General features: G+C 37.6%; 1 protein-coding gene across 1 annotated transcript; it reads left to right on the top strand.

Annotated features, from left to right (window-relative positions):
* Positions 1-274: 274 nt before the first annotated feature.
* On the top strand, positions 275-19,893 carry Rpn8 (regulatory particle non-ATPase 8). Its single transcript, XM_083138511.1, has 5 exons — positions 275-542; positions 5,789-5,881; positions 12,312-12,490; positions 18,422-18,625; positions 19,266-19,893. The coding sequence occupies exons 1-5, from the start codon at positions 368-370 to the stop codon at positions 19,596-19,598; spliced, it is 984 nt and encodes a 327-aa protein (XP_082994637.1). The 5' UTR covers positions 275-367; the 3' UTR covers positions 19,599-19,893.
* The last annotated feature ends 1,889 nt before the right edge of the window (positions 19,894-21,782 follow it).

The raw sequence follows: 21,782 nt of genomic DNA, 5'->3' as shown, positions 1-21,782 counted from the left end.
CTAAAATCAACATTTTATTACACTTGTGGAATCAAGTAGTGCATATATTAGCTAATTGATTCATTCTTACAGTGATTGTTCTAATTCCCTACAGACTTGAAGACATGCAAGATGTTGTCTTGTAGACATTGTTTATATCAAAGATGTTTAATCCATTGAGAAACTTATTCAAATGAAATTAACTTTCAAACAGTTTCAATATTGAACATTTATCTATTTTGAGTTGACTGCCTGTGGAATTAGAATCGTTCCTTACTCGACTTCGATTAGTCGATTCAGTCGATTGAGCGAGTCTGAGTGTGGGCAAGTGTAGGAAGTTTGCCACTCTTGTTTTGTTATTCTGCAATTTGTTTGTCAAATTTCAAAAATGCCGAGTCAGGACGTAGTAACCACAAAAGTAGTGGTACATCCTCTTGTTTTACTAAGTGTTGTTGATCATTTTAATCGAATGGGAAAAATTGGAAACCAAAAGAGAGTAGTAGGAGTACTTTTGGGTAGCTGGAGAGCCAAAGGCGTGTTGGATGTATCTAACAGTTTTGCAGGTATGTGATGTCAGGAACACCGGCCTGGGAATGGTTGCACATGCTCAGTTATTTTATTTTTGATACAAGCCAAATATAGGTATATGGACCAAGAAACTGGGAATTTGGGTTCAGACAGAAAGAATATATATTTTTTGCATTGAACATGAACATACCACAGTATGCATTGAACATGAACACAATGGCAAGGAGAAAACGTCAGCATGATATCACAGTTTTATACACGATTTCTAAAGAAAGAAGGTATCTAAAATCCTGGGAGCGAATGCAGAATATAGAGAATGTCTCCAATTTCGAAAATACAAGGGTGAGTCAAAAATTATCTACACTTTTCACCATAACTTTCTTTAGGTTGGCCACGCTGTCCACAGCTCTCGCATGCTGATAAGTGGTACTCTTATGGTTACGTGGCCCAGGTTTCATAGTATTCGCTCATTTCTCTTTCTTTTGTAACAGATTAAACATTGCTGTGCTGCTGGTAATGTACTCCAAGGGAAAACAGAAATCAGTGATCTGAAGCTTTTCGTGGACGCTTTCGACACAGAACCATGACTAACGGTGGCGTGCCGAGAATTTTTGAAAGGGGAGGGGGTTATCCTGCCTTTGACCTTCTTTTTGTTTAAGAATACTGGGCCAAAGGGGAGGGGCTATAACCCCAACCAGCCCTCCCTCCCCCTCAGGCATGCCACTGATGACAAATTAGCAGAGAGCATGCCACCTCATCACCTGCCACCCTGTGCCCATCTGTTCGTCAGAATCATCTCTTGAGCTTGTTGAATCTACTAATTTACTATTCCCCGAACAGATTTCTTCATTTTTACACAAGAAACTACTTACGGTAATAAGTTCCTGTAGCATTGTCTAACATCTGGAAGGTGTTTTCTGTCATGTGGGAATGTATCATAGTGGAAATTCATGTTTTTTGTTGAAAATTAATTCTCCGACTGATAATAGCCTTTGGCGCATATACTTTCGTAGATCATCACGCTTCGTGCTTGTGTTTTGTTGATGTTCATTGGGATGCAGTGTTTCCAACCTTCTGTGTTTCCAATCAAAAATACAAACATGATGTGTAGTGGATGCGTGGTGAAATTCATACCGGGAGCCCCACAAACCATTGATGGATAGCCCCAAAACATTCACGGATAGCCCCAAGAACCATTTCCGGCAATGTTAGGTTAGGCAAGCATAGTCAAAATTTTGTTTGTAGAACAATGCGGTGGTGAAATTCATACCGGGAGCCCCAAAAACCATTCACGAATAGCCCCACGAACCATTTCCGACTAGGTTAGGTTAGGCAAGCATAGTTAAAATTTTGTTCGTAAAACAATGCAAAGAAGTAAAAAAATAAAAATAAATCACATCAGCTATCTTCATGAGTGTTTTTTGGGTTACAAAGGTTGGAAACACTGGATACTGAATGAAAATCGACAAAACACAAGCCCGACGAACGATTATGTATGAAGGTGTACGCGGTATACTGTGCCGTACGCAAGCGAGACAACGCACATAAAGAAGTACTCGTAATGTGAAAAAATTACTTTCATGAAAAAAATTTGAATACACCTTAAAGAACGTTCCCCGAAGCAGATAGGTAAGTACGAATGTTAAAAGTGACGAAACAAAGAAGTTACAGGTGTTCGGGGAATAGTAAATTTTTACCCTTGGATCTTCCCATCAGTGGTGGAGGTTGATGGGCATCCTGCTCCCGCTTGTCCGGTCATTTTTAAACCTCTCTATCTACTCGTATACACTTCTACAGAGTAGTCCATGTATTGTACTGAAAGCCTAAGCTGAAAATCAGCCCCTTCGGAGCACAGAAACAGATCATTGTTCTCTGTTCTGCGTTGGTGCACACTGCCTGCAGCAGCGTCCATGTTTATTCTGTTACAAAAGAAAGAAAAATGGAGCGATTAATATGAAACCTCGGCCACGTAACCACAACAGTACAACCTTTCAGCATGCGAGCTCTGAAAGCAGTGTGGTCAATCTAAAGAAAGTTATGGTGAAAGTGTGGATAATTTTTGACTTTCCCTTGTATAAACGAAATTGGAGACGAATCTGTTAAAATGAGGGGATCACATCTGGAAATCGCGAAAAAGCCGATATAAGTGGATTTTTTTTTTTTAGAGCTGTATCAAATTATGCTTGTCTAACCTAACCTAATCTTACCGGAAATGGTTTGTGGGGCTATCCGTCAATGGTTTGTGGGGCTACCTGTGCATGGTTCGTGTACTGATTAAGAGGCAAAAATTAGTTAATATACCAAATAATAACGAAATTGAAGATCGTTGCTTACCCTAATCTTACCGGAAATAGTTTCGTGTGGATATCAGTTAAATCTTTTCCCAATGAGCATATATTGTTACAAAATATAAGTTTTGTAGCACTAGCTACTTCACTGCGCAAAATGCCATGCCATGCCATGCTTCAACGATTAATGATCTTCAAATAACGAAGCAACAACTAATGCTCTGCAAGTAACGGAGGAACAGTGTGGCAACGCATGTCGAACGTCATTTGTTCATATCATCAAAGATATGTGTACAATTTTTACACGTGACCCTCAAATCTTAACTCCAGATACCTTACCAGGACTGCATATTTAGTGAGTATAAGAAGTAGGAAAGGAATTGTAGACATTCTCTATATTGTGCAATCAAACCAAATCCAGCATGCAAGACACAGACACAAATTCTATATTCACCAATAAAATACAAACATCCATTCATTATTCTTTCTCAAAGCAGTTTCACCCTGGAATGGACCGCACATAATAACTAACTTGTCAAACATTCAATGGATATAAACCCAAAGGAAGTGACATTTCTGGGTCAGCAGGATAGGAGTAGAATTATATATGCAATAAAGGGTGTTCATAGTATCTTACCAGTTTATTGAGTTATATAGATCAGCTATCTGCATCGTATTTCTTAACAATAGTATTTTTTCATTGAATTTTGTATAGTTCCTATTGGTTTGGTGCATAGAACTACTTCCTTCTGGCCTCCCCGATGGTGCAGTGGTAGCATCGTCATCTTGTAATCAAGGCATCTTGGTGAAGGTGCATATTGGTTCGGATCCCACTTTAAACTGTAGGTCCTGTCCTTATTAGCCTTTCTGTGCATAAATCGGACTTAAAACCTCAAACATCTTGCTTTTGACTTTGAAATACATATCTTTTCCCCTGTCCTTCCACTTTTTGCTTGGTGGAATCTTGGAGCTTTTTTTTCCTAGTGCCGGCCTCTGTGGTGAAGTGATGAGCACAGCACTCCAACACCAGAGGTCTTGGGTTTGATTCCTCTGATGAGTGTTCTTTGTGAGAGTCCCTTCATCAGTTTCATCATATCATCCTTTATCCTAATCTTCGCGATTAGCCAAAAGTGGCAGGAAAGTGAATGTAAAATAAATGAAATCAGTCAGTGTTCTTTTCACAGGACATTTGATGTCGCAATTAAGTATTTACCAAATACAAGTGCAATTAATATGTATTTTGTTTTACTTCTGTTTGTGCCATCCATTTAGGATGGTGGCAGTAGCCCTTGAAAATAACAGAATATAATTTTATCTAATGCGTTGTTCACTAGCATTGGCTCAACACCACCAGTGCTGCTGGTGGCTGTATCAGTAACCTGAAACCTTTGGTAAAAGTGTAAGTAAAAGTGTTCCCCTGTCCATAGCACCATGCCATGAAGGCGTATAGGGGGTGTGGGGGTAACGCCCCACACTTTCTTGATCCGGTCGTGAGTGGGGGTGATGTGATCAGCATCACGCCCCTGACCGCCTTTACCCCCCACGGTTTCCCCCAGGTACCCATGTTATTCGACGCTGGGAAACCTTTGGTACAGAAAGGCACAAATCAAGCTAGAATTGACGTAGAAGGTTGGGATAAGAACCAAATTGTTGCTTTTGCTATGAGCTTTAATCAGATATATCACATGACTACTATTAAATTTTTTTCATTTCAAAGTCATTCAAACATATTTTGAATTTTTTAAAAAATACACCATAGTAACATACATATTTCAACATCAAGTCTTAGAAGTTTTGTTATGGGATCGCAATGGGATCGTAGTTTTTGGCAAAGGACCAAGCGAGATGAAAGTCTGCGTGGCTGACGAGAGGGTCGCCTGCTGTGGAACTTCATGCGTGCCAGTGTGCACCGCACAGTTGCGTGGGATATGGGTGTTATGCATCCACTGTTGTATTGGTCCAGTAATTACTGGTCGCTGATGGTGCGTTCAGCTGTCACAAGCCATTTGACTCAACGCTGTCCCCACCGTGTCACCTTCCGTACACCCATGCAATTGTGCCTGTTGGTGGTCGTAGTCGTTGCCCCGTTTTCTTGCCACTCTCTGTACACCTTCACTACACTGGAACGGGTGTATCCGACCAGTGCAGGCCTCCCTGATGGCACAGTGGTAGTGTCATTGCCTTGTAATCAAGGGGTCCCAGGTTCAATACCCATTGTAGGCACATAGTGGTTCGGATTCCACTTTAAACTGTAGGTCCAGTCCGATTAGCCTTACTGTGCATAAGGTAGACTTAAAGCACCAAATCAATCATTCAAAGCATCCAACCAGTGTCGCTGTGTTGGTTATTGATGCACCGGATGCTCGGACACCCACAATCGTACCCTTTTGAACAACATTAAATCCTGACCACCTCTCATTTTAACGTGTGCTGTTCGACTAACATGTCACATTGTGTCTATACATTCACCACAATACTCCCAGTTGGGGTAGTCTTGTGAGCAGCGCAGCTTTTGGGAAGTTCCTTGTTGTTTGGAGGGGTGGTTGCAGTTCAGTGAGCACTCCGTAGTTCTGTCTAGTTCGCTGCACTTTTTGACACTCCGTGTAGTGCAGGTGTATTCCATTGTCAGGGTAGTGTAGCAAGGAAATGACGTTGAACCAAGTAGATGGAAAGCGGTGTTCAAGTTCAGAATAGAATATTCAACAAATGCCTGTCTGCGGCTTTAAACGTTCATTTGATGAGTTAGCACTCACCACGTGACCATACACCGACCCAGAACGTAGTGCAAACTGTGCATACACCAAATACACTACTTGACTCCAAATCAACGAACTAGACTCGGTGTTGCACCATGTAACCAACTAGAGACTTTGGTGCAAAGAGAGTCAGAAAGTGCACAAACTATATGGGGCTAGTGTAATAATAAAAACATCAAAGAAGTATGTACATTTTTTTTTTTGCAAATTTCATTTTTCTTTTCTGTCTTTCTGCAGTTCCATTCGATGAAGATGAAAAGGACAAATCTGTGTGGTTCCTTGATCATGATTATCTGGAGAACATGTTTGGGATGTTCAAGAAAGTAAATGGTAAGCAAGATTTGCAAAATATATATTTGTTATTTCTGCATTTGATAATATACATAGAATTATAAAATGCATTTATGTGTGAGTACAAAAGTTCAAGAAATTAATTTTAATCAGCAGTTGATTTTGTTGATGCTCAGGCTTCATTTATGCACTGTTGCCCCTCTTTGACTCTTTCATGTAGGCAGTACACAGTGTGCTTCTGTTGTCAGAGTAGAGTGCAACAGAAAGGTGAAAAGTTCCACAAGATGGGAAGTTGTCACTCTATGTGACCAGAAACTAAAGAACCTTTGGCCAAAAGCCTTCACGCTTCTTCCCCTCCAGCCATTCAAATTGGGCCATAAGGAAGCCAGCCACACTGCCCCTTCCCTACATACACAAGTACGATGCACATGACACACAGATATGCGCAATCCCTTTTGCTTGTGGTTCCACTGTAACAATAGTCTTCTACATTGAACATTTGGAATACAGATATTTATACCCTTTTTTTTTTTTTTTTTTTTTTACTGATTTGCATTTTTTTGCAATTAAGTTGATAGTATCTTGCAATGATTCTAGTCATGGAATTAATATACCAATATCTAGGGGCAGAAATATTAAATTGTTTGTCCAAGTTTTTTTTAAGTCCACTTTATGCTTAGATTAAGTCATTGTAGTGATAACGCTGTCACCTTGTAGTCAAGGGGTCCTGGGTTCATGCACAATGTTTTGGGATCCCACTTTAAATGGCAGGTCTAGTGCTGACTAGCCTGTCTGAGCATAAAGTGGGCTTCAAGTAGTGTGCAAATATTGTGCTACTAACTCGGAAGGGACAGCTCAGGCTTTTAGCCAGGGGGCTGAGGCTCTTCCCCCCCGGCACTTCAGTCAACATTAGATAAAACTTTTGTGTAATTTGTTTACAATGAAGATTGAAAATGTAGACAACAGAGATTATTTTGCTCACAATTTGGTAAAGGATCAATTCACAGCAGCTATTACATTCATTCATCTTGTTTATAAACAGATGTATAAGTAGCGGCAAGTATTTAGAAGATTCTCTAGACTTTAGAAAGTTCTTTCACAAGGAGCTTCCTTGTCTTACCTTCCCTGCCCTTGTTGCAGTCTCCATTTAGACAGAAATCTGTGACTTTGATATTATCATCCACATTCCTTCCGCATCTGCATCTAAGGTCAACAGTTCCTAAGTTTTGGGAACAAAGGTGAGTTTTATTGCTTTGACCGGGGGTGGAATGTACGGTAGGCACTATGATTAAATATTGTGCATTTCTTCTTGTATGATATAAATATTTGTTATCAAAAAGTTGACACGTTCTTTAGTCAAAAGAACATGATTTAACTAAAAGAACAAATAATAAGTTCACATGAAAGACTCGAAAGCATACACGTGATGCATCGCAGGGTATGGGGTAATATCTCTCTTCGTTCGTTGGTCAAAACAAATCAAAGTCAAGTTTTCGCTAAGAGAAAATAATTATATTTTACGTCTTAGCAAAATAAATACTTATGTGCATAAAATCCACTTCAGTCAAAGAAATAACAGCTTCTTACAATTCAACTTAACCACTCTTTTAAAACTCGAAGCCCGAACTCTTAAGTCAAGACAAAAGACACTCGTAATTGCCATGGCAACAGCTCTTAACAAGATAATTATATACAGGTTAGTCACTATCCTGACATTATCAGTGATAGGTAAATTACAGAAATTAATATTAAAAAACAATAAACCTTTGCACAAGAGAAAATATAATTAATAACAATAAATATTAACAATAAATATTTGTGAAATGGGAAAGGACGTATCAATTGCCCCCTCCGAAGAAAAATCAAAATCGACGACGAACTGGAAAACTTTCAACAGTCTAGGAGATTTTGGTTTCAATCTCTGGAAAACAGTTTACAATTCTTCATGTATTTAGTTCACAAGTTCTGGCATAAAACTGGACGTTTGAAGAAAGATTCATTTTTTTAGTACAGCATGGGACTTCTGATACATCATAAATAAACTATGACACTTCATACAACTAAGAAGACCAGATCAAATAAACATTCAGCAGCCTATTCAAATATGCTCTCGTTCTACATGTCGTAACCACAAACTCATAGAAAACGTTTCCAGTGCCACGCCTTTCCAAAGACACCTTTCTATTGATCGTGAAGATATCAACTTAAATCGGTTCTTCGTTCCATTTTCAGTAAATTTACTGGAATCAATCTTCTTTTTCATATCTTCTGGTGAAGGAATCCATTTCTAATGGCTAGCTTTAAATTTCCGGACCCTTATTTACTTGTCTACGGAATTATTCTCTTCTAGCTCCTTTTTAAATAGACACTCCATCCACCATTAAATATACTTTTCATAGTTTAAGACTGAACTCAGTTTTATACTTTCGCAGAAACAATTAACCAACAGCAGCTCATATCGTAAATCTTTAACAATTAAAATTTCCATTAGAATGGTGCTTACAGTAGTTTCAAGCACGAGTTACGCTTGCCTACAAATTCAAGTTCTGAATTCTATTTCTAGCTCACTGAATTTTTATACTGAATGATCTGCCTTAAAGTACAGGTAAATTCTGATTTGTTATGAATATCAGCATAATATCTTTGTCACCAGACTGTAAAATATTTCTTCTTGCAACCAGTTCCCTCCGAGACTGCTTAACATAAAGGATAGTTTTATGCTAGGCGAGGGGTAAAGTCCCGCACCTGATCCAGATTAGATCCGGTATCCCAACAGAAGTTCCTCGTTACTGCCACACTACGCTGTTGCTCAACGCTGGGATATGATTCAACAATGTCTGTCTGCACGCCACTGCTCGTCATTTGAGTTCCGGGAGCATTATTGCTATCTCTCGGTGGAGATAAACGTTGTTGACTTGGCGAGGAAAACCCGTTGTTAGGATACGGTCTATCGTAAGGATTACCTCTGGAAGCTGGATATTCTCGTCGTGATCTAAACTGACGCTGTTGACGGTAATTATTTCCATTTCTAGGGAATGGACTCTCAGCTGGGTTACTCCTATTTTGTTGCTGAACTAAGCGAATTCTAGACGTTCTTTGAACATCTCTGCTGTTTTGTTGAGAGCCAGTTTCTCGTCTCCATGTAGACCGCCAAGCATCTTGTTCCTCTGCTTGCTCATATCTCTTAACAAAATCCGCTAAGAGATCCACGGTGTTCGGAGCATGAGCCAAGCACAATTGCTTTACTCTAAAAGGTAGCTGTCCGATGATTAGGTTAACTACTTCCTGCTCGGTGTAATGATTACTCAGATTCCTATAGGCAGAGTACACAGACCAAACGTATTCCTCCACATTGTTATCATTCTGCTTATTGTACCGCCTAGTCCTCACAGACGCCAATTCTCTCTCTTTCGCTTCTGTTGAAGCAAAACGCTTCTTGAACTCTTTGCAGAAATCAGAGTAAGTGCGGAAATCGTTCTTATGCGAATAAAACCAGTGATAGGCCTTTCCAGTTAACAAACGTGCAATGATTTCAAGCCTATAATGTTGAGGAATCTGTAGAATTTCTAGGTTTGTATTCAATTCCTTTAAATATATTTCAGCTGAAGTAGCGATAATATTACCGTCGAACTTTCTCATAGAATTGATGTCTGCCATCCTAGGAGTTACCCCAGTGTGTACAATGCGTGAAGAAGGCTCTCTTCTGTTTCTTCTGCTGCGAGCAGTTGGTTCACTGTCTGAGGAGCTGGATTCGTTCATCTTCTTGTACCTCTTTTTCTGTGAGGTTTTTCCTTGTAGGTTTGAAGCTTCATCTGAACAGATGGGATAAAATGTCGATCTTCCAGAACCTTCATCAACACGGTGGATTTTAGGATGATCAGAGTTCGTCTGGATCTGTAACCTATTCAGCTGATCAGAAATATGAACAATTTCACTACAGATATGACCAACATCTGAGGAAAATTTGTCTTGTTTAGTTTCAACTGTTTTCCTCCATTCTTCGTCAGCTTTTCGGTATCCCTCGGTTTCATTTATATTCTCAGCAAGTTTCTCTGCCACTTTGTGATTAATGGTATCTTCTAACTTGTCTGTGAAAACAGTTACCTGGTGATTCACATTTTCAAACACTTCCTTTCTGAAGCTGCTCTGTTCTTCAGCGATTTCCTTACGAAAGTTACCCTGAGATTGTTCAACCTCTTCTCTCAACAGGGCAATTTCTTTTTGCACATTTGATTCCACTTGTAGAGAGTTTGCTTCACATGTCTGACGTAAATTAACGATCTCTATTTGAATGCTTTCTTTTATCTTCTGTTGATTTTCTTCCATTTTTACAGTCAAATTGTCCAGTCTCTGTCCCATCTCCAAAGCAGATTCTGTGAGTTTCGAATAACCCTGTGAAAACTTCTCTTCTAAGCGCCTTTCTGATTCCACCAGATTTCTACCACTTTCCTCTAACTTTAAGTTCAAACTGCATTCCAACATGGCTACATTCTCCTGAAACTTAGCTTCCAGATTGCTGGAACTTTCTCTAATATTTTCCTTAATTTTTGATTCCAGAGAATCCAAAGCAATGGCGTTTTCTTGGATCTTTGCTTCCAGATTGCTGGAACTTTCTCTAATGTTTCCCTTAATTTTTGATTCCAGAGAATCCAAAGCAATGGCGTTTTCTTGGATCTTTGCTTCTAGATTGCTGGAACTTTCTCTAATGTTTTCCTGAATTTTAGTTTCCATAGCCCTTGTACTTTCCTCCAACATAATCCGTATTGAAGAAAGCAAGTCTGCTGTAACTGGAACTGACTGCACTGGAGATTCATTTTCCTCAGCCGACGATTTACTTGCACTTCTCAACATCTTCTTATCCATATTCTTCTAGCACAGAATTTCCATCACAATCACAAATCAATTACTCTTCACGAACACACAAAAGTGAACACCACTAACGAAACAACAGATTTCGGGCCCCGCGTTGTTGCGCCAAAATATTGACACGTTCTTTAGTCAAAAGAACATGATTTAACTAAAAGAACAAATAATAAGTTCACATGAAAGACTCGAAAGCATACACGTGATGCATCGCAGGGTATGGGGTAATATCTCTCTTCGTTCGTTGGTCAAAACAAATCAAAGTCAAGTTTTCGCTAAGAGAAAATAATTATATTTTACGTCTTAGCAAAATAAATACTTATGTGCATAAAATCCACTTCAGTCAAAGAAATAACAGCTTCTTACAATTCAACTTAACCACTCTTTTAAAACTCGAAGCCCGAACTCTTAAGTCAAGACAAAAGACACTCGTAATTGCCATGGCAACAGCTCTTAACAAGATAATTATATACAGGTTAGTCACTATCCTGACATTATCAGTGATAGGTAAATTACAGAAATTAATATTAAAAAACAATAAACCTTTGCACAAGAGAAAATATAATTAATAACAATAAATATTAACAATAAATATTTGTGAAATGGGAAAGGACGTATCAAAGTAGTATGGAGTGTGTAGTGAGGGATGATGTTAGTAGCAGTCAATTAACACTTCAAGAGAATTTTTAGAAGATGTAGAAAAAACTGTAGTATTGGTATGATATTTCTAAATTCTTTTACAGTAAAAAAAAAAAGTATAAAAAACTTACGTGAGTGAGTATAATGGTTGCAGACGACGTTTCGCGAAGCTACGCTCCGCTTCTTCAGGTCTCTTTTCAGTACATAAAGTACTTCGTCATATATGTAAAAAATCCAGAAATTATAAATTCTGAAACGACGTCTGCAACCATTATACTCACTCATGTAAGTTTTTTATACTTTTTTTTTACTGTGAAAGAATCTATTTAGTGAGTAAACGCACAGATTTCCAAAATGTATATTTCTAAATTTGATATTAACTTAATCACTCTCCCCAACACACACATAATTTACCTTAGTTTAATACTGTTAAAACTTTTGAAAAATGGACTTAGTTTACAAAGCCCCTCCCGGAGATAATTCTAGCTACGGGCCTGGGACAGCTACAGCACTGCTATTTGTGTGTATATCCAACAGTTCAATAAATTTTCTGGGTGTAAGGGGTGTCCGTAGAAGGCATCCAAATGTCAACCTCACTTCCACATAGTACAACCCAGTAATTGCACTCTTGCAGGTCAACGAGGCTCTGATCTGGACGAGTGTAATCCTCTGTAGGATTGTGTATTTTGCCCATATATGTACTGATCCCCACTTTACATCCTCTGCTCTTAACCTAGGTATGGAGATATTAGTCCTCAGAGACACGTTTTGATTTTAGCTATGGTAAGGGGCTTGGCACCATGTAACGTGGCAGGTCGCAAATAGCCTAAGTGCTGATGCACCAAAAAGTTCTATTTCAGTCAATCCAAGAATTTTACAGTGTACCAAAGTTAAACTTAGATATTAAAGAGATGATGCTACATTGGAAGATATTGTGTATGTCATTTAAAATGTTCTCATTTTACAGCCCGAGAGAAGATTGTAGGTTGGTACCACACAGGGCCCAAATTGCATCAGAATGATGTTGCTATCAATGAGCTAATTCGTCGATATTGCAACAACTCTGTTCTAGTGATCATTGATGCCAAGCCAAAGGATCTTGGTCTTCCAACAGAGGCATACAGAGCCGTGGAAGAAGTGCATGATGTAAGTATGTCTTCTTTAAGGGCAGTGGGTGATATGCATAAAACACTAACTTTTTGTGTGGTACATAGATACATTTCTTAATATGATTGACAAATTGCTCATTGTCGGTGCTGTGCTTGCCTTTGAATTCCGAAGAAATTTGAACATATTTTGCCTGTCTAATTACTATGGCCAAGGTTTCTCTGTTTGGTTCATATCCTCGGTTTTTACTTTATTTGGCACACTCAGAAGATGCACTGCATAGAAATTTAAGCAAAAAATATAGGTTCGACCAGGACTTGAACCTGTGTGTTACCTTGTCTATGATACTACCAACTGAGGTACCGAGCCAACCCTGATTTATACTAATATTTGGTTCATATTGTTTTACATGTGTGTAATTGCCTGTTCTGTTAATACTGCAATGGAATCTGTTCCCTTTGAAACATATGATGTCGCCAGTACCCAGTATCTCCCTGCAAATCATGCACAGAAAATGAACTGCATGTAAGTGGAAGTGAAACATCAGACAAAATTAGGGCAGGCTCGATAACTCTGTGACACAGTGTGCCAGGGATCTAGATGTGAGCTCTGGTCGAGCCTTTTTGCTTAAATTGTACTGGATTGCTGTGAAGGATTTCATAAGCAGCTTGGATTAGATTGTCACACTTGTATGAATGTTGATGTTATTATTGATGATATGTCCTGATGCCGTGATATTCTGAGAGAGTGTGCTGATTCTGGAATTTTTCTTTCTTTTGGATCTTTTAAGTGTTCTTTCATTTTTACCTCAATAGTTTTACTAATGGGCGATGCTGATAACAATTACATTCCACATGCACCTGCAAGTTACATGGAATTATTTTGAACTGTACTCATGCTATGCATTGAAATATAGAGAACACACAGTTTTTAACACGCCATTAGACATGTGGGTGACACCTGTCACCCATTGATATTCACTGCGAGATTGCAACACTGAATCATACTGCACATGCATGTTTTTGGATAGCAGAAAATTATTTCAATGTCTTTGTCCTAAGCTCAGATGGATAGTTCTGCTGCATTTCTAAGTGACATAATAGCATAGAGTTAACGTCAGTCATATTCATGAGTGACAGTTTCGGGCGTGTTTAAATATGTCAAAGTGTCCAAAGACAGAGCATGTAACAGATTCAGATGTTACGTGGAGGTGGGTTAATGTAGAAGAGGAGGATACAAAGGTGTGTGTATGTGTGGTAAGTAATCGAAAGTAGTGAACATAACACTGCTTCAGTTGTTACGTATTTAGGCACATGGTACACAACTGTCGGTAACTGTATAATATTATGTCAATTAGAAGTGCAGCAGAACTATAGCTGAGTTTAGAACAAAGACAATGAAAGAATGTTCTACATGCATGCACAGAATAATTCATAGTCTAGTTCATACTTTAGGATAGTTAAAGCGTAGCATATCCGTTTGGTTAAGAAATATTGACCCTGGCAGATCTTGTCAGCTCCTGCTCAGAAATGTGTAGGATAAGCTTTTTACAGGAAATGGTAAGAACACTGGCTTTTGGCTAGAGGTGACGAGAGGCCAAGCGAGGGTTTAAATAGGTGCGCATGAGAGCGACACGGGGTCTTTTTACTTGGAATCATCGGAGAAGCAGGAGCTATTGGTCTATTTTCTAAACCGAACAGGGTAAGCTAGTCTGGAGTTGGATGACAAGTGTCACCCACGTGCCCATGCATGTTAATAGAAAACTGCATGTCTAACCCAGGTTTAAAAGTCCTGTTATGCCTTTGGCTGTTACTCTCAAAACATTTCAGGTCGAAAAGAATGTCTGCAAATATTGCCCCAAAATCCAAGGACATATTTAGATTAAGTAATGTAAATGTGCTTGTTTAGTACTAACTAACTAAACTAACTCCCTAGCCTTCTTAAACCCGAAGGTTCATGGCTGCAGCAACACAGGCCTTCCATCTGTCCCTATCTTGAGCAAGTTCTATATACTCTTTTCCATCCCTACCGATTTCCCTTAGGTCCATCTCAACGTTGTCCCTCCATCTTCGTCTTGGCCTTCCTACAGGTCTCTTACCATCAGGTTTCCCAACAAGAATCCTGTGAACTCCTCTTTCCTCTCCCATTCGTGCCACATGGCCGGCCCACCTAAGTCTTCTTGATTTAATTATTCTACGTAATAATATCTGGACATGAATACAAATTATGTAGTTCTAAATTATGTAACCTTCTCCACTCGCCTGTCTCCTCATCCCTTTTAGGTCCAAAGATTTTCCTAAGGATCTTATTTTCAAATACTCTCAATTTATGTTCCTCTTTCAATGTAAGGGACCAAGTTTCACATACATATAATACCACAGGCAAAATTACTGTTTTGTATATTTTAACTTTTAGTTTCTTAGATATTAAACGAGAAGACAAAAGTTTATGAAGAGAGAAGTAACATGCATTTCCTGAATTAAGCCTACTTTTTATTTCCTCTTTAATATAATTTTCATTTGTTAATATTACTCCTAAGTATTTGAATTTGAAAACTGGTTCAAACGAGTTGTTATCAATAATTAGATTTTGATTATTACCTAACACTTGGTTTCGGTCTGTAAGCATATATTTAGTTTTCTCTTTGTTAACTTCCAAACCTATCTCTTTAGCAGTTTTGAAAAATATTTTAGCATTATTCTTAATTGTATTCACATCATCCCCCAGTAAGTCTACATCATCTGCATATGCTAACAACTGAGTCACACCATTTAATTTTAGTCCTTCTTTGGTTTCTTTTACCTTCCTAACAGCATATTCTAAGGCAAAATTAAAGAGCAATGGAGATAATGCATCTCCTTGTTTTAACCCATCATGAATTGTAAATTTTTCAGACATATTAATACCCACCCGAATCTTACTTTCTGTTTCACTGGTGCATATTTTTATCATACTAACAAGCTTCTTAGGTATTCCAAACTCGACTAATATATTATATAATTCATCTCTTCTGACCGAATCATATGCTTTTTTGAAATCAATGAATAGCTGATGGACATTTTGATTATATTCCCACTTTTTTTCAAGTGTCTGTCTGATGTGAAAAATTTGATCTGTAGTTGATCTGTTACGTTTAAATCCACATTGATAATCATCTATAATTTCATTAGCATATGGGGTTAGTCTTGTTAAAAGAATGTTAGATAATATTTTATATGTTGTTGAGAGTAGAGAAATTCCACGGTAATTATTGCAGTTCATTTTATCACCTTTTTTAAACACAGGAACAATTATGGATTCTTTCCACTGTTGAGGGATTTCTTCTTTATTCCATATTAAACAAATTAATTTATGAATTTGACATATTAATGAATTTCCACCATATTTAATTAACTCAGCTGGTATTAAATCAATGCCAGGTGCTTTGTTATTCTTTAGCCTTTTAATAGCATCTTTAACTTCAGTCAAGTTAGGTTCTGGAACTAAAGGTTCTGCTGTGTGGACTTCATTTACTTCTGATTTATCTCCTACATGGACATTTAAAAGGTCATTAAAGTAGTTCTTCCATCTATTTAGAATATCGCTTGGGTCAGCTAGAAAATCACCATCTTTATCTTTTATCAAGTTTACTTTAGGTTGCCACCCCTTTCTAAACTCATTTACACCTTTATATAAATTTCTGATATTTTTATTTTTGCTGTTTGTTTCAATTTCGTTAATTTTGCTTTTCAAGTAATCTCTTTTTTTTACTTCTAAACATGCGGTTAACTTTCTCGCTTTATTCTATTATAATTGCTTAGATTTGTATCATCAGAGTTATTTAACCACCTAAGTCTAGCTTGATTTCTTATTTCTATTAGATTATGACATTCATTATCAAACCACGGCTTACTTTTTCTCGGTTTATGGTATCCTATACTTTCTTTAGCTGCTGATTCTATTGCATTACGTATGTGTTCCCAATTCTTATTTACGTCTGTTTCATTTATATTTTCATCATCATTTAAATCCTGCAAAACATCAAATCTATTTGACAGTTTAATTTGGTAATCTTTCTTAATTCTTTCATCAGTAAACTTTCCTGTATCAAATTTTAGAACTTTTAGATTTTGTTGCTTATGATTTATCACTGAGAGTCTGTCTCTTAATTTAGCAATTACTAAATAATGGTCACTGGCACTGTCAGCACCTCTATGTGTACGAACGTCAATTATACTAGTATGCCTTCTCTTATCAATGAGAATATGATCTATCTGATTATGAGTTTTACCATCTGGAGAAGACCAGGTATATTTATGGATATTTTTATGTTTAAAAGTGGTACTTTTCACAATTAAATTCTTTGAGGTTGCAAAAGTAATCAATCTTATACCATTATCATTACTTAATTCATGAAGACTTTCTTTACCAATCGTGGGTTTAAATGTCTCTTCTTTGCCAATCTGTGCATTACAGTCACCTAACAGAATTTTCATATCATACTAAGAAAATTTATCAAAGACCTGTTCTGACTCTGTATAAAAATCATCTTTAATATTATCATCTTTATCTTCCGTTGGTGCATGTATGTTTATTAAAATAATTTTACACCACCTAACCTGTAAAACTGCATATGATATCCTATCATTAATAAATTCTACTGTTTTAAGAGCCGAGATAATTCTATTATTTATGAAAAAGCCTGTTCCAAAATTATGATTTTCAGTACAACCATAGAAAAAAGTATAATTTTTAGTTTTACAATTCCCTTCTCCTGGCCACCTGCTTGTTTAGTACGTGTTGTATAATCAAGGCTTATTTATTTCTGCTAAACTTATGGGTCATCACGTATAAAACTCAAGGTATGCAAAAGTTTTTAGTACTGCTGTTTACAAAGGGGAAAGAGGGAAGCACAGTGACAACTCTCACACACACACACTGGTTTTTTGTTTCTTGCACAAGAATTGAGGTTAGCGATACTTGTATTAGTCCCATCATCAGAAAAAAGAGCAGAGAGGTGTGGTTTAATTTTTTGACTGCTGATGGTGCTGCCTTGCCTTGTTTACGTGTGCTAAAGTCACTAAGTGCAAGGCCCTGTGCGGTGGCACGCGTGGCACACCCCTAACGGTGGCCCTGACTTGTCCAGAACAAGAACAAGGTCCACATACTTACTTCTTGCAGATCAGAGGTTTATGAATTTATTCTTCCTTTTACAACCTTTTATTTGGCAAGTCTTGCGAGTGCCACTGCTTAGGGGTACACTGACCAGCCTGGGAGGGATCTGTTTTCTTTTCGTCACGTAAGGTGCAGACAATTCTTTCCATCATTTGAAAATAAAATCTTTGTGTAAGATCCAGTTTTTGATGGCCATGGAATCCAAACATTGAAGAACACGTGCATCGGCCATGTTCTGCATCCAAACTTCACCGCATAGAGATGTGTCATTTGGTCAAGAATGTCAATTTGAATTTTGATCTGAAACAACACGCAACTTGAAAATACGCCTGATACATGAACAACAATCAGCAATAATGAACGTAGGTTCACTTGCACTTTGAATCCGCTATTGCTTACATGTGTATCTACCTAAAAAACTATACCCATTTATAGTAGTATCTTTCAGAGATGGGATTAAAGTTTAACTTTTTTTTTTGGAAGTGTAGAGCACTAAAATTTATTATACAATATGGAAGCCATGGGTCAACATAATATTGTCAAAATTAAAATATAATTAAAAGTCACCCGTCAAAATGACTGGTCCGTTCTCTTAGTATTAATTTAAACATTTATAATATTATTGTTTTTTTTTGTGAGACACTGGGTTCTGAAACCCCCCCCCAAAGATACATGCCTGCCAAAATCTTATTTCTTTGTAGTTCATTTATCATTTTCTGTGAAGTTAGAGGGAGAATTTCTCTTGGAAAAATCCGTACATTTCTATGTATCCATTTAATGAAAGGCATGATGATATCTTTTTTTTCTTCATTGCAGGATGGAACTCCCACTTCAAAGACATTTGAGCATGTGCCTAGTGAAATTGGAGCCGAAGAGGCTGAGGAGGTGGGAGTGGAGCATTTACTGCGTGACATTAAGGACACGACCGTGGGAACACTGTCCCAGCGGATCACCAACCAGCTTCTAGGCCTTAAAGGACTTCACTCGCAGATCCAGGAAATAAGAAATTACTTAGTTCAGGTGAGTTGATACACCCTATACATCGTATTAAATTGAATAACAATGAGAAAGAAACCACTTTTTGTTGCAACGTTGCAGAAAATCAACGAGCATCTGCTCAATGATTGCAGAAGAGAACATTCACAGGTGTACACCTTCATCAGGAAATTCTTTTTAAGATATTTTAATACTTTTTTTTTTCATTTCCTCATTTTTATACTTCCAAGTAGGTAGTTGCAGGAAGTGAAGATTTTCAAAATCCCACTCCTTGGGTGGGAAATGTATGTTGGGAAATTTTCACAACTATAATTGTTCAACATTTCCTGACACTTGAAAAAATCTGAAATCCAACACTGTTTCTCCCAGAAAGTGAGTGTTTGGCATTTCTGGAATGAAGACTGCCATTTCCAAGAAATTTCTGACAATTATAGAGCAAAGAACTTCAATAATTGATCACATCAACCATTTGAAATTTTCCAAAAGTCTAGATTGAGTTGAGAAATGTTTTTCCTGATACCAGTATTTTCAGAATATAATGCACACCCCTATTTCTAAAGCAGACACCCTAATTGTGGTGTAGTAGTATGTGTGGTTTGTTAACACACCTAATTTTTATGAGGACTGTGCTTATCTCGATTGATTGTATTTCCTTGTTTTGAAGGTGGTTCAAGGAAATCTGCCAATCAATCATCAGATTGTGTACCAGCTTCAAGACATTTTCAACCTGTTACCTGACATGACCCATAAAGACTTCAAAAATGCAATTTACATCAAAACAAACGATCAGATGCTGGTTGTATATCTTGCAGCTTTAATTAGGTCAGTTATAGCCCTGCACAATCTTATCAACAACAAGCTTACCAACCGGGATGCTGAGAAGAAAGAAGGTAAGAAGGATGAAAAGGAAACTAAAGAGTCTAAAGACAAGAAGGAAAGCAAAGATGACAAGAAAGACAAGGAGAAAGAGGAATCGAAGGACGACAAGAAGAAATGAAAATTACGCTGTCAGATTCAGTATGAACAGTGTTGTTCTGGAAAGGATCAGGGTGGTAGTAGAATGTTACTGCCACAGTGCTAAGTATTTTGGTATATTTGCATGCCAAATATTTGGCTATCATCATGAAATTGTTTTGCAAAGTGACTTGAGATTAACGCAAATCAAACATTCTCACTTCTGGTGTGCAGTGTATTAATTTTTATCATGTTGGAATAAAGTGTGACGTAACAAGATTGGAGTGGTAAATAACACTAAAGAAAAGACTGTAAATAAATGAAATTATTTGTTAGCACTTCAGGGTATTTTATTAAGTGGAATATCTGGTTTACTGAGATGGCAACATTTTATTTATTATTTGAAATGAAATATGCTAACAGGAACATTTTTCTACATGTTGCAGAATAATTTGTCTCAGAGAGATGCGGCAGCAAATTAAAATACTGAAATGAAGTACTACTTACTTGTACGAGAACATTTTTTGTGAAGTTCTATTAATTTCAGTGGCCACTACTATTATACTTTTTGCAACTGCTTTTGCTAGTATGTTGCAACACGTTCCCAAGAGTGGCCACCGAAGTTAAGAAAACTTCATAGAAAACAGTTTTGTAGATAAGTGAGTACCTTATTTCAGAATATTAATACTGTAGCTTCAAAATTGTTTTCTTTCATCTCTGTTTTAATCTTTAGCATACTGATTACCAGCATCTCGAGAATACAGAATATATGCCTGTATTCAGTTAAAAAGTTTTGTACATTTGCATACAAGATAACTCAGTGTTAAAATAGCTGATACTTAAACATGAAATCCACTCATCACAAATAGATGTAGAATTTATAAATTAGAAATTCTTTATTAATGGGCAGTGGTGTCTCGTCCCTTGGGGCTTCCGGGGCTTAGCCCTTAAAGAAAAACGGACGTATTGACGTAATTTTCAATCACCATAATACATAACTATCACACAATCTTTTAGAAGGCGATTTTTACCCACGTAAGTTCATCGTCTGCTGCAATGGATACGACAGCGCTCCTAGCGGCATTGATGTCAGTTATCGGTCTCGGGGCTTGTCGCAGAGGAAGGCGTGGTCTATGCTACACGCTACAGTGAAGGTCACGTGCTAGCAGAGAGAGCAAGGGGGGGGGGGGGGGGGTGCAATGGGTTTGGGTGTTGATTCGGGGCTAGTTCCGTTGGGTCGCGTTCGTTCGATCGCGCGTGTTGTAGTGTAGTGTAGTGTAGTGTAGTGTAGTGTAGTGGTGGCTTTTATTCGCTATGAACAGCTGAATCTGAACGATGTTTCAGCACATTGAAGCGTATTAAAACCTGCTTAAGAAATGCAATGGGGCAAGACAGACTCAATGCCTTAGCAGTGCTTACAATAGAGAAAGAATACATTGCAAACATAGAGGGCTTCAATGAAAAAAATAATTACAAAATTTGCTGAGCAGAAGAACAGGAGAGCACAGTTCTTGTTTAAATGAGAACCAACGTTCGTAGAAAGGTACGTTTCACAGCAATACCTGTTTCTTTTGTAATTCATGTGAATGGTCATTATATTTTAAATTCTTTAAAAAAATAAGTCCAATTTTGTAGTTTAGAGGAAGATAAATACCTGTTTTTTTGTAATTCATATGAATTGTTATTACCTTTTAAATAGTTTTAAAAAAAATAAGTCCAGTTTTGTAGTCTAGAAGAACAAAATTCCTATTTTTTGTAATTCATGTGAATTGTCATTATATTTTAAATTCTTTAAAAAATAAGCCCCGGTCAAATTTGAGGCCACGAGACGCCACTGTTAATTGGTGAAATTCAGCCTGTGGCTGCTCTATCACTTAAGCAGTGTATTTTCCATAATTCCGAGGATACTTGGATTTTTGAATCAACACTTTACCACTCCAGAGTTTGAGTTCCAGCCTGGGGGTGGGTGTTCATGAGTTCCTTTAACAATTTAATTCAATCATCACTCATCCTCGTTGTTAGGATTAGCCAACAGTGCCAGAAAGACAATGTAAAATTTTAAAAATGGGTCATTCCATGTCAAATTATCACAAAAAAATGCTTTTCAACCAAATCATCTCAGATTTTCATTAAATTTGATAGAACGGTAGGGGACATGAGGTAACTTACATGTGTACAATTTAGACCTCACTGATACATGGTGTTCACACAGCAGGGTTGTCAACTT

The sequence above is a fragment of the Lepisma saccharinum genome, chromosome 17 (genome assembly GCF_977018435.1).
Source record: "Lepisma saccharinum chromosome 17, izLepSacc3.1, whole genome shotgun sequence".
Taxonomy (NCBI): Eukaryota; Metazoa; Arthropoda; class Insecta; order Zygentoma; family Lepismatidae; genus Lepisma; species Lepisma saccharinum.
This window is presented reverse-complemented; position numbering and strand designations above follow the sequence as displayed.

Excerpts from the sequence above, each read along its gene's own strand:
- Rpn8 (XM_083138511.1), top strand. The coding sequence starts at position 368 with ATGCCGAGTCAGGACGTAGTAACCACAAAAGTAGTGGTACATCCTCTT. Across the intron at positions 543-5,788 it reads TGTATCTAACAGTTTTGCAG|TTCCATTCGATGAAGATGAA; the intron begins GTATGTGATGTC and ends GTCTTTCTGCAG. Across the intron at positions 12,491-18,421 it reads CCGTGGAAGAAGTGCATGAT|GATGGAACTCCCACTTCAAA; the intron begins GTAAGTATGTCT and ends TCTTCATTGCAG.